The sequence below is a fragment of the Sapajus apella genome, unplaced genomic scaffold (assembly GCF_009761245.1).
Source record: "Sapajus apella isolate SASKATOON/1434 unplaced genomic scaffold, GSC_monkey_1.0 scaffold12, whole genome shotgun sequence".
Taxonomy (NCBI): domain Eukaryota; kingdom Metazoa; phylum Chordata; class Mammalia; order Primates; family Cebidae; genus Sapajus; species Sapajus apella.
This window is the reverse complement of record NW_022436952.1, coordinates 23,996,801-24,009,127: the sequence shown is the minus strand read 5'-3', so window position 1 is coordinate 24,009,127 and position 12,327 is coordinate 23,996,801. Positions and strand designations below refer to the sequence as shown.

The following is a 12,327-nucleotide window of genomic DNA, read 5'->3' as shown; positions in this document are numbered from 1 at the left end:
TTCCAGCCTCCTGGGCAGGGTGTTGGCAGGACATTAGCTCCTTCCTTTGGTCTTCCCCTTCCCCACCACGCTCTGAGGCCACTGCCTAGGTTCAGGGAGGCCAGAGTTAGCAGGCAGCGCTGGTGTCCTGTGCCTGTAGGTAGAGCTGTTCTTGCCCAGAGCATCTGTGTTGGCAGGATGTCCTCCCACGGTCCTGTGGCCACTCTGTTACTGGAATTGGCTCCTTAGGATACAGTGACAGAGCCTCAGTGAAGCATGACAGGGTGGGCAACCCCACCTCCCCACCCTTTCAAGGCCAGGAGGAAGGCTGGGGCCTGCTCTGTGGAGCTGTAGCTGCTGGCCTGAGATCTCACCCTTGCATCACCTCCCGGCTTGGCCGTTCCCTTCCCTCGAGGCTCTGGGAGTTTCCTTTACCTCTCCCGTCTTTGTTTGCACATTTAATCAGGGCTTTAAACTACACGATCACCGTGACCCTTTCTAGTGCTACAATTTATGGGTTTTTTGATTCAGAAGGCTGTGCCTTGGCTGCCCGACTGCAAAGCAGGGTTGGGGTGTGGGGGCAGCAGCCGGGGGAGCTACCGCTCCCTGTGACTCCCTCTAACCTGGCAAACCCCAGAGCTTCATCAGGCCTCAAACCCCAGTCCTTCCACACCCTGGATCAGCAAGAAAATGTGAGGGCTGGGACCTGGTCGAGGACAGAGTGAAAGCGCATAGGCTGACCCTGTCAAGGGAAGGTGTATCCCCAAATCCTGACTCCTCCAGCCAGGCATGATCAGGGCTGCGGGCTCTGCATTCTGGAGAAGGAATTTGAAAGCCTTCCTTCTGGGCTTTGGAAGGGCTCCCCCACTTCGCTTTCCTGCAGCCAAAGCAGTCCTTTCAGGGGATCCATTTTGGTTTTTATTCCTGTTTCCAGGTAGGCGGGTGGGCAGCGTCAGAGCTTCCGGAGTGCGTCTGGGCTTGGCTGCGTCTGCCCTGCGTCACTGCTCTTCCTCCAGGGCAGGGTCCATGGAGGCACCCCTGGGTAGGGAGGGCTCTGGAGGATGCACTGGCCCCTTCCCCCTTGTCTGACCCTCCCATTTTGTGTTCTCTGCAGCCTGTGATTGCCACCCCGTGGGTGCTGCTGGCAAAACCTGCAACCAAACCACCGGCCAGTGTCCCTGCAAGGACGGGGTGACGGGTATCACCTGCAACCGCTGCGCCAAAGGCTACCAACAGAGCCGCTCTCCCATCGCCCCCTGCATAAGTACGTGTGGGCACCTGCTTTCCGGGTCTCTGGGTCTGGTGGGTATAGTGAGCTTTTGAGGATGCTGCTCGCTGACGTTCAGTCGTTTTTTTTTTTGTTTTGTTTTGTTTTTGAGATGGAGTCTCACTCTGTCACCAGGCTGGAGTGCAGTGGCGCAATCTTGGCTCATTGCAGCCTCCGCGTCCCGGGTTCAAGTGATTCTCATGCCTCAGCCTCCCAAGTAGCTGTGATTAAAGGCATATGCCTCCACGCCTGGCCAATTAATTATCTTTTTAATGGAGATGGGGTTTCGCCATGTTGGCCAGGCTGGTCTTGAACTCCTGACCTCAGGTGATCCTCCCATGTTGGCTTCCCAAAGCACTGGGATTACAGGCGTCAGCCACAGCGCCTGGCCTATTCAGTGGTTTCTGTCATCAGTGTGCATTTCTGCATTCAAGGCCTCATGCTCAATGAGTTTTCGTGGGAGACCCCCATAAGCTCATAGAGTTCTTGCAGATGCCACTGGGGGCTCAGCAGAGCCAGCCTGTCTGAGGCTGTCTATCCTGAAAAACACTGCGTCTCCTGTTTCTGGGGGAAAGCAAGCCCTTCTCCTCAGCACTGGCCCCATTCTCACTGTCCACCTTGACCCTGAATCTGGGGTGGACCCATTCTGAGGGCCTCTGCAGTCACTATTGCTGGAATGCCGGCATTCTCTCTGCCCCTGTGGGCTCAGAACAGAAAGGACGGACAGCCTTGGACCTTTGAGAGGCAGGGCTTCCATGCGGGGCACCTGTGGCCCTAATGAAGGATGGTAGCAACTCTGAGGGGTTCTGCACTGCTGTTCATAGGGGCTCTCTAATAGCAAATGACCAGGGTCCAAGCCTCAGGAGAGGGGGCCCAGCACCCATTCAGCGCAGAGCAGGTTGAAATGGTTTCCCAGCAACCTCCAATTATCAGTCTCACAGTTTGTCAGAATCCTGTCCATCCAAATTCTGCAAGGTGAACATTTTCAGACAGCTGGGAGGAATTCTGGGGTTCTGAAATCATGTCGGGGGACTGAAGTCTCCCTGCTTAAGGGAGTTAGGAGTTCTCAGGTTGCTCAGAAATGCTTGGAACCAACATTTCAAATCCCCAAGTGGAAAGATCAAGCCTAGACGTGAGAGCTGGTGTTTCTGAATCAGAAGCTGAACCCTTGGGAACTCTCATTTTCCAGCCTGTGCCTCGGCCCCTCCTCTCACAAAGGGCAGGCTGATGCCTGGTGGGAGCATTGCCCCCTCCTCGGACACCCTGGGGCTCCATCCTGGAATTTTCGGGTGCTCTTCCCGAGGGGAGAGCTACAGGTGTGCATACTGTGCCCAGGGCACTCATGCCCTGTTTAGTCACAGCCTGGGCAGCCATGGGCCCTGCGTGTGTACCCCAGAACCAGGCTGATCTCAGGCACCAAGGTTGGGTGGCCACAGTAGCTCTGTGGCCATTGGCTTCCGTTCCGTTTGTGGACTTGGAGGATTAGACTGGACCATTCAGATGTTGCCTCCAGCGTGTTTCTGCTGGGACCAGCTGGCTGTTTAGGTCCAGCTTCCTGATAACCCATTGTGACAGGGCACTGATGGGTAGCTGTTGCTGATACAGTCACCTGGGAGCAAGATTTGGCCACACATTGAGGGCTGTGTCCCCCATTGTCCTTCCTAAAAGTGCAGAGGATGCCTCTGGTGCCTCTCAGATTTGCCCCCTGGCCTGAGTAATCCATCTCCATCTACTAAGCCTCAAATTCTAGCTGATCTAGAATCAGGGAGTCAGAGTTTTACTGCAAAGAGTCAGATGGTGGCTAGAGTCAGTGGGGTTCATGAGTCCCTTCCTCTTAGGGACTTCTGGTCCATGGTTTGGCCTTGTCCAGAAAGAGGAAGCCTGAGCTTCAGGGCCAGGCTGCTGAACCGGCGAACAGTGGGGATGGGCTGAACCGCCTCTCCTTTCTTGATCACACGGCGGGGTCTGGGAAGTTGTAGGAACAAACTGCTTTTTACTTTTTTTTTTTTTTTTTTGAGATGGAGTCTCGCTTTATCACCCAGGGTGGAGTGCAGTGGTACAATCTCCGCTCACTGCAACCTCCGCCTCCCAGGTTTGAGTGATTCTCCTGCCTCAGCCTCCCAAGTAGCTAGGACTACAGGGGTGGGCTACCACGCCCAGCTAATTTTTGTAGTTTTAGTAGAGACGGAGTATCACCATGTTGGCCAGCTGGTCTCGAACTCCTGACCTCGTGATCTGCCCACTTCGGCCTCCCAAAGTGTGCATTTTATTATTATATATACTTTTTGAGACAGGACCTCGCTCTGTTGTCCATAGTGGAGTGCAGTGGTGCCATCATAGCTCACTGCAACCCAAAACTCCTGGGCTCGATGAATCCTCCTGCCTCAGCCTCCCAAGTGGCTGGGACTACAGGTGCACACCACCCTGCCTGGCTAATTTGTTTCATTTTTTTGTAAAGGCAAGGACTTGCTTTGTTGGCCAGGCTGGTTGAAAACTCCTAGCCTCAAGCCATCCTCCCACCTTGGCCCCCCAACATGTTGGGATGACAGATGTAAGCCACTGCACCTGGCCAGATTGCTCTATTAGACACAGAATAATGAAAATGGAGCACATGCTTTTATGAGGCCCTTGGATCTGCACTCTCAGTCCCATTCTGCCCACTGAGCAAATGCCTTGGCAGCTGAGATGTGAGCCTGTAGGAAGCTGGGCCGTGCTGCCGACACTTCTCTGCATGTGGGAGAAACCTTTCCCTTTGGACAGGTTCCCAGCCCCTCGCTTGCCGTCCTGCCATGGATCCTTCTCCACCTGTGAGCTGAGCTCAGAGGTGAGCAGGGCCCAGGTAGCCACTTCTGATGGGCAGTGTAGCCTGCTAAGTGCCTCTCCGTCCCCCCATAGGTGGAGCTGAGTTGATGACCCACACACAGCAGAGCCCTAGTGAGAAGCATGTGCCGGGCCGGGGGGTGGGGCAAGGCCAGACTCTGTGCTGCCGCCTCAGTCCCACCTGTTCTCCACGCCCCACTGCCAGGCGAAGGGACAGCTTCCAAAGGAGAGCAACACCACGTGCCCAGGATGGCGCTGCCGGCTTCTGCTCCTCTGACTTTTCTCTTGAGCCAGGAAGTGGGAAACAGAGGAGAGGGTCCCAGGAAGTTGGGAGGGGTCTGTGATGGGCTCATTCATTCTAAGGTCAAAAAATCATGTCTTCTTACCTTGTTTTCTCTCCAACACCCCTGTCTTGAACCTCACAAAGAGATCCCCGTAGCCCCGCCGACGACTGCAGCCAGCAGCGTGGAGGAGCCTGAAGGTAAACCACCCCCTTGGCTTTCCATGTCCCGCTTTTGCTGTGTGGTGGGACGGGGGTGGGAAGGTTAATGGGGAAGGGGCGTTCGAAGGCCCAGACTCCTCTAAGCCCTGTCTGGGCTCTGCTCTGTGTGAGTGGCACCCCTCAGTTGCATTAAAGAGGCTGGAGCTACAGGACACTATTTTGTGACCTCCCCTCTGAGAATCAAATAGAGGAGATTTTAATGGTGCCTCTGTCCCAAGTCTGGAACCTGTGGGAGGAGATGGCCTGGGCCAGACCTGTGTTACTTATGGTTAAATGATTACTTAGCACCTTCTACTTGTTTACCAGCTGCTCGCCAGCCCAGCACCTTCCAAGCTGAAGGCTTGTCACTCCTTTCTGGGGCTGCAGAGAAGGAAGGAGCCAGGCGCTGGGGATGCTGGAGAAGGCTTGGGCACAGGGGCGCACAAGCAGAATGCTGGGGGCCGGGAGCTGGGGGGTAGGGGGAAAATCACATCTTTACTTTCACTCACCTCTAACTGAAAATTTAGCATTTCCTCCATGGCAAAGAGAGGCCACAAACCACAGCATGTGGCTCAGCCTGCTCCATGGTCGCTGGCAGAAGTCACAGCGGTTTTCACATCACATTCTAGCTGGTGCCGATATCATAAATATTATTCATGCTGGTTATTGCTTCTCAAAACGGCAGGAGTTACTAGACCTGCTGCTAGATCCTGATTTATAATCATTAATAAGAGGCACTCACGTAGCGTCACCATGCCGTCAGTCTGGGTCTTTAAAGATATTTGGGCAGCGGCTCTTCTGTGTTATTTGTTTCCTCTGTAGTCCTGCGTATTTTTATTTTAGCATGGAGAAATGTTATTCTGAGGAAGGGTCCACAGGCCTCACCAGTCCAAGAAAGGTTGTATAGCTCTGGCTTTGGGCACTCAGAGGGCACAGAGGCCTGCCAGATGGGGTGTCCTGCTGAGAGTGGCCCAGGTCTGCACCCAGAGTCCTGGTCCAGGGATCTCAGAGAGCTTTTGTGTACTGGTACTTGGGGTTGAAGATGGCAGGAAGTGACGGGGGGGACCCCAGCATGGACATTCTGGCTAGTGCTAGGGACCCTTTCTCTCCCCAGAAGGGGCTGTAGGGAGGCATGGGGGAGCTCACAAACCCATGTGGCCACCTGAATATTTTAGGATATAGACTGGATTTTGGAGAGTATTTGTGGTGCATGGGAAACTTGAGGGAAGACAGATTCAGCACTTGCACAGGCATGGTCCATAAACAGCCAGCAAGGCCGGGCACAGCGGCTCATGCCTGTAACCCAGCACTTTGGAAGGCCAAGGTGGTGGATTACAAGGTCAAGCGATCAAGACCATCCTGGCCAACATGGTGAAACCCTGTCCGTACTAAAAATACAAAAATTAGCTGGACGTGGTGGCGCATGCCTGTAGTCCCAGCTACTCGCTAGGATGAGGCAGGAGAATCGCTTGAACCGCGAGGTGGAGGTTGCAGTGAGCCGAGATTGTGCCACAAACAAAAACAAGCAGCCAGCAAATGGGAAACGTGTTTCCGGGAGTGCTGGAGGCCACGCTGGGAAAGCCAGAGACAGTTCAGTCTTACCTTGTTTGCAGAGCCTTCAGGGACCTTTGATTGAGCCACATGCAGGGGAAATGGGGAAGAGGAGGGACTGAAGGAAGCGCACGCCAGGGTCCCTGGGAGGCTGGAGAACAGAGCTAAGGTGGGAGATGAGGAAACTCTGTCTTCACGGCACAATTCAAAGGAGCCTTCTAAATGAGTTCAGCTCTAGGGGAGAGCAGTGTTAAAGGTAGAAGACACTTAAATGGAACTTCGATTCTTGCTCTCCTTGATGTGGCATTTGTCCTTGCCTAACTGAGACTCACCTGGACGAGATCTGAAGGCTGTGCATGCCGTGGGGGGCTGAGCTTCCAAGCAGAGACTCAGACAAGAGCAGGACAGTCCTTAATGATCTCTTTCCCTATCTCTGTCTGTCTCTGTCTCTGTCTCTGACTCCTCCCATTTCTCTAGCCCTTGTAGCTTGACTTTGGGTTTCTCGTGAACCCACAAAACTTTGAGTTTGAGTTTCTCCCTTCCAAATCAGAAATGGGCAAATGGGGAAACAACGTGGAGGGGGCGAGCTCATGGGGCTTCTGCACGGGCTGCAGGAAGTGGGTGTAACACTTACAAGGTTCTTGGCTCCACCAGACAAAAGATTCCTGAGCAACTGCGTAGAAACACTTGCACCTCCTCTTTTGAAATGTCTTCTTTGGGTTATTTAACTTTTCTGACTGTTTTTGATTTCGTTACTGTTTATTTCCTTTCCTCATTTTGAACCTTTAAAAGTATGGCTTAGAATGAAGTGAGCAGTAAATTAACACCCTTATGAAATATCTTCCTCAGAGACAGGCTGAGTGAGCAGGTTGGAAGCCTGTAGCACCATTTGTAGCTTTGACCAGACCCGTGCTGCCCTGCCCTGCCCTGCTCTGCCCTGCCCTGCCCTGGGGGTGCCTCGGATGCCCAGGGTGGGTGTCTGATGCTCTCCCCAGAGAACCGGAGCCATCCCTGAGACCCAAGTGCTGGACTGTGGGGCCTCCCACTACAGAGAGGCTGGGCTTGCCTTGTCTCCGAGGCTGAGACATTGCAGGCAGGAGGCCAGGACAGCCCCCTGGGAAGTGGGGCCTGGGAGCTCAGGGCACCCAAACCTGTCCACTCTTGCAATGTTTGAATAGGGGAGGCCTCTGTGTGAGGCTGCCTGAGAAAAGCTTGTTTACTTTTGCCTGCGTACCAGAGGAGAATTAATAAGCTGAGAATTTGTTCTGAAAACTGATGGACATAACCTTCCCCTGAACTCATCCCTTTGAAGGGCCGGCTCACTCCAGGAATGTTCTTTACCTGCTCACAGAGCTAGCTGGTGAGCCGTCATGGGGCAGGGAGGCAAGGAACGTGGTGCCGTGGGGGTTCTGGGGCGTGGGGGGGGCCAGGAGGGAAACAAGCAGGAAGGGAGAGAGGGAGCACCCACTCAAAAACGGGCATTGTGCCCAAGGCTTCCCCAGCACACACCTACTTACTGGTTATAGAGACCTCAGCACTCAAGGATAAAAGAGAGACACCTGCTTTCCCTTCCCCCCCCCTTCCTATCAACTCAAGGGGAGTTCTTTTTTTTTTTTTGAGATGGAGTCTCGCTCTGTTGCTCAGGCTGGAATGCAGTGGCTCGATCTCCACTCACTGCAACCTCCACCTCCCAGGTTCAAGTGATTCTCTTGCCTTAACCTCCAGAGTAGCTGGGACTACAGGCATGCGCCACCATGCCTGGCTAATTTTTGTATTTTTAGTAGAGACAGTGTTTGACCGTGTTGGCCGGGATGGTCTTGATCTCTTGACCTTGTGATCTGCCTGCCCTGGCCTCCCAAAGTGCTGGGATTACAGGGGTGAGCCACCGCATCCAGCCTAGGGGAGTTCTTGATTTGCAAATTGTTTGTTTGGTTTCGTGGAGGCCGCTTGGTTTGGTGGGAGGAAGCTGGTGTGGAGCCAGAACTGGGGTTTGCCGTTCACTGATGCTGAGGACTTGAATAATGCCATGGTGTCTCCTTTCTGCCTTCTGGAAGAATGAAGTGGTGGACCCAGTGCTGCATAGGCCCTTCCCTCCCTGGCTGTCTGTGGGAGGAGTGACCTTCTCTTGCTGGGGATTCCTCTTTAGAAGCACCTGCTCACTCTCCATCCACCCCTGAGGATCCACTTTTCCTGTATCCTGGGTAGAGGCCTGTGGGTGGAGGTGCTGGTAAATACTTAGCAACTGACTGGGGCAGGGGAGGGGCCAATGTATAGCATCTGCCGCTTCCCTTGGTGTAAATACTCCCTCTCTGGCCAGTTTCGGGCTACTTCATGAGATGTCATTGAATGTAAGGTTGGGAGAGGTGTATGATTGGCCCTCAGAGCCCATGCCAGCCGATTCCACCCCACCACTGCCCATGGGCCTTCCCGCAGAAACAAAGAGGTCCAGAGGATGGAAGGGCTGCCTTTGCTGGCCTCCTTGATTTGAGGGATCACAGCTGCCTTTCAGTGGGAGCTGGACCCAGGGCTCTGGGGGTACAGGAACATGGAGCCGGCCAGCTTCTGGGCTCCCTCCACCTCCCAACAGGGATCCCGGATCCTCTCTTCCAACAGAATGTCTTCTGTTCATTCCATCGGGGCCTTACCTGGTGCCTTTGGCTAACTGCCCCAGTAGCTCCAACCTGATGTGAGCGTGGCTGCCAAGGGCACCCTTGCACATGACCTTGAGGGTAGTCTGCAGGGAAAACTCCCCAGAGCCTTTCAGCCAAACCTCTCTGAGAAGCTCTGCACTCAGGTGCCACCAGGCCGGTGTGGGCGGGGTGGGGGTGACCTTAGAGAAGTCACATCTAGTGGCCTCTCGGCACCTCCATTTTTCCATGTAAGGAAATTGGGTTTATGTAGACCTGCAGCCTGGATAAGCATGGGTTATTCTCTTTAGACTTTTGTTTACCGAGATGGGGAATAGGTTGGGTGAATACAGGAAAATGACCTGATGGGACTTGAATGTGGTATTGGTAAGGGGTTGTGGGGAGGGACAAGAGGGAGAAAAGGGCACTAAAATGGGGAGGCTGAGGCCTGAGTGCTGCTTGGTCTCTGTCTCGGATTCTTCATCTGTGAAAAGGGGTAATCACAACCCTGCCACTGGGGCTGTTGTGAGGATTAAATGGGATGATCCCAGTAAAGCCTTTGACTCAGTGGTGGACCTGTTGAAAGTACTTGATGAAAAAGCAATAAATTGATGTGAAAAATACAAGTACCATGATGTAATGAGGGGTGGAGCCAGCTTCTCCATGCAGAAAGATGGGATGGGGTGGGAGTTGCTGGCATGAGGACAAGTATGGAGAGTCAGCTTGACTGGGCTTTTGAAGACCTTAGGAAGTCACAAGTTGGACTGCCCAAGGCAGGCAGCGGCTGAGGGAACTGTGTGGTGGCCCTGTCTCAGCCTCCTGGCAGCTCATGGTAGAGCCTGAACCAAGCAGAGAGGTAAAGACTAGAAGTCAGTTAAAGGTCAAGAGCTTGACTTCATGATAACCAAAAGGGGGAAATAGCCCACCTGTCCATCATCAGATGAACATGAATGTGATACACAGAATGTGGCATATCTATACAGGGAGTATTATTTAGCCATAAAAAGAAATGAATGGCCAGGTGTGGTGGCTCATGCCCATAATCCTACCACTTTGGGAGGCTGAGGTGGATGGATTGCTTGAGCCCAGGAGTTTGAGTTTGAGACCAGCCTGGGCAACATAGTGAGACCTCGTCTCACCCCACTAAAAAAAAAAAATTTGGCCAGGCAAGGTGACGGATGCCTGTAGTCGCAGCTACTGAGGAGGCTGAGGTGGGAGGAACACCTAAGCCCAGTAGGTGGAGGCTGCAGTGAGCCGTGATTTCACGGCATTCTGGCCTGGGTGACAGATCCAGACCATGGGAAAGAAGGAAAGAGAGAGAGAGAAGGAAGGGAGGGAGGGAGGGAGGAAGGAAGGAAGGAAGGAAGGAAGGAAGGAAGGAAGGAAGGAAGGGAGGGGAGAGAAGGAAAGGAAGAGAGAAAGAGAGGAAAGGGAAAAAAAAGAAAAAAGGCCGGACGTGGTGGCTTACGCCAGTAATCCAAGCACTTTGGAGGCCAAGGTGGGTGGATCACCTGAGGTTGGGAGTTCAAGACCACCCTCACCAACATGGTGAAACCCTGTCTTAAAAAAAAAAAAAAAAAGAAAGAGAGAAAGAAAGGGAAGGAAGGAAAGAAAGTAAGTTATGTGCTACAACATGGAAGAAGCTTGAAAAACATTATGCTGAGTGAAAAGACGCAAGACCCAAAGGTTACATGTCATGATTGCACTTATCTGAAATGTCCAGCATAAGCAAATCCAGAGACAGAAAGCAGATTAGGGGTTGCCAGGGGCTTGAGAGCAGATGTTTAATGGATACAGGTCTTCCTTTTTGGGTGATGGAAAAGTTCTGGAACTCGACAGTGGTGATGATTTGTACAACGTTATGAATGGACTTAATCCCATTGAATTGTACACTAAAAATGCTGAATCTTATGTATATATTGCCACAACTAAAAAAAAAAAATGGTCAAGTGCTTTGGTTCAGAGTCCAAGGGCGAAGTGAGTCTGATTTACCTGGGGCTGGAGTGAGTGTCCTGGAGACAAGACATGGGAGCACAGGGAGCAATGGGGGACATGCTTGTCTTCCTGTCGCCTCGCTGGGAACCTTTGGAGGGGATGGTGGATGTCCTCTGTTGTCTTCCTGCCCGTTAGCTGTGGGTGTATGGCTTCAAGTCCTGACAGCACAGCCTGAGCCTCTCTCTCCTTTTGGAGTCGTCTGAGAAGGATCTGGTTCCTTGAGTCCCAGGTAGGGAGGCTTGGGTGCTCTTGGTATAGGAGAAAAGGAGATGTGAGGTCCACAGAGGAGTCCGAGTGTGGGAGGTGGGGTCCCTGACTGTGCAGACAGCCCTTGCCACTGGTAAAGAGGCCCAGTGATTGACCAAGGCACTCACTTTCAAAGGGTGGTATGAAACAGGATGTCAGGCTGTCCCGGATTAGCCATTTAGGTAAATGACCAGTGAAGTCATTAACACACCATCAGATTAGTATTATCCCGAGAGAAGACTGGACCAGACGCAGAATAAAAGATAAATGGATTCTGGCTCAGCGAAGGAGGAGACAGCATTTATATAAATAAGATGCTTGCTCTGTGCTAGGCACTGTTCCAAATGCTCTACATTATTAACCATTTCATCATCTCTTCCGCTCATGTAGCTACGTATCTCTTCCGCTCATGTATCACCCTCATTTTACAGAGGAGGAAACTGAGGCACAGAGAGATTTGGTGAGCCCTAGCAAGCATCGTCACTGGGATTCTGGCTGCAGTTGCCTGGGCGCAGAGTCTGTGAATAGTGTTGACCACCATGCCATTCTCACATAAGTTATGTTGTTTGGTCAATTGAAGGTAATTAAAAAAAAATTCTTGTCCGGGCACAGTGCCTCATACCTGTAATCCCAACACTCTGGGAGGCCGAGGCAGGCAGTTCACCTGAGGTCGGGAGTTCAAGGCTAACCTGGCCAACATATTGAAACCCCATCTCTACTAAAAAATATAAAAATTAGCCGAGCATGGTGGTGTGTGCCTGTAGTCCCAGCTACTTGGGAGGCTGAGGCAGGAGCGTCGCTTGAACTCGGGAGGTGGAGGTTGCAGTGAGCCAAGATTGCACCATTGCACTCCAGCCTGGGCAACAGAGTGAGACTCTGTCTAAAAAAAAAAAAACATTCCTGACCTTATGTGGTAACAGCCTACTAGGAAAGAAGACACACTCAAGTATCCACTGAGGGGTGACCTGAAACCAGAGACATGGAGGGGCAGCCAGTCAAAGGCCACTGCTTTTTGTAGGTGCCAGTTAAAGGGGTTCTGGTGAGTGTGGTTGGCTGGTGCGTGTAGTTGGCACGATGAGGACCACAGGTGCTGAGCACTAGAAAACAGTTAGCAGGGCTCAGACCCTTCGGTCACAGGGTGGCCCGGGTGAGACAGGACAGGCAAATCAGCTAATCCCAGAATGAGTGGGCATAAAGAAACCCAAAACCCTCACCAGCAAAGGATCAGCTGAAGAGTGTTAGAACTAATAAGATAATTCTGCAAGGAGCCATTAGTACTCAGTGAATGCATATCCATTTTATGATAATGGAAACAAAATCTCAACTAGAATACCAATAAAAATATGAAACACACAAATAAA

General features: G+C 52.4%; 1 protein-coding gene across 1 annotated transcript in view; it reads left to right on the top strand.

Annotated features, from left to right (window-relative positions):
- The window catches only part of NTN1 (netrin 1), a 218,784-nt gene that overhangs the window by 152,360 nt on the left and 54,097 nt on the right, over positions 1-12,327 (top strand). The window contains exons 4-5 of the mRNA XM_032280299.1: positions 1,094-1,243; positions 4,494-4,547. Of these exons, the coding sequence (XP_032136190.1) occupies positions 1,094-1,243; positions 4,494-4,547 (204 nt within the window). The remainder of the gene's footprint in view (positions 1-1,093; positions 1,244-4,493; positions 4,548-12,327) is intronic.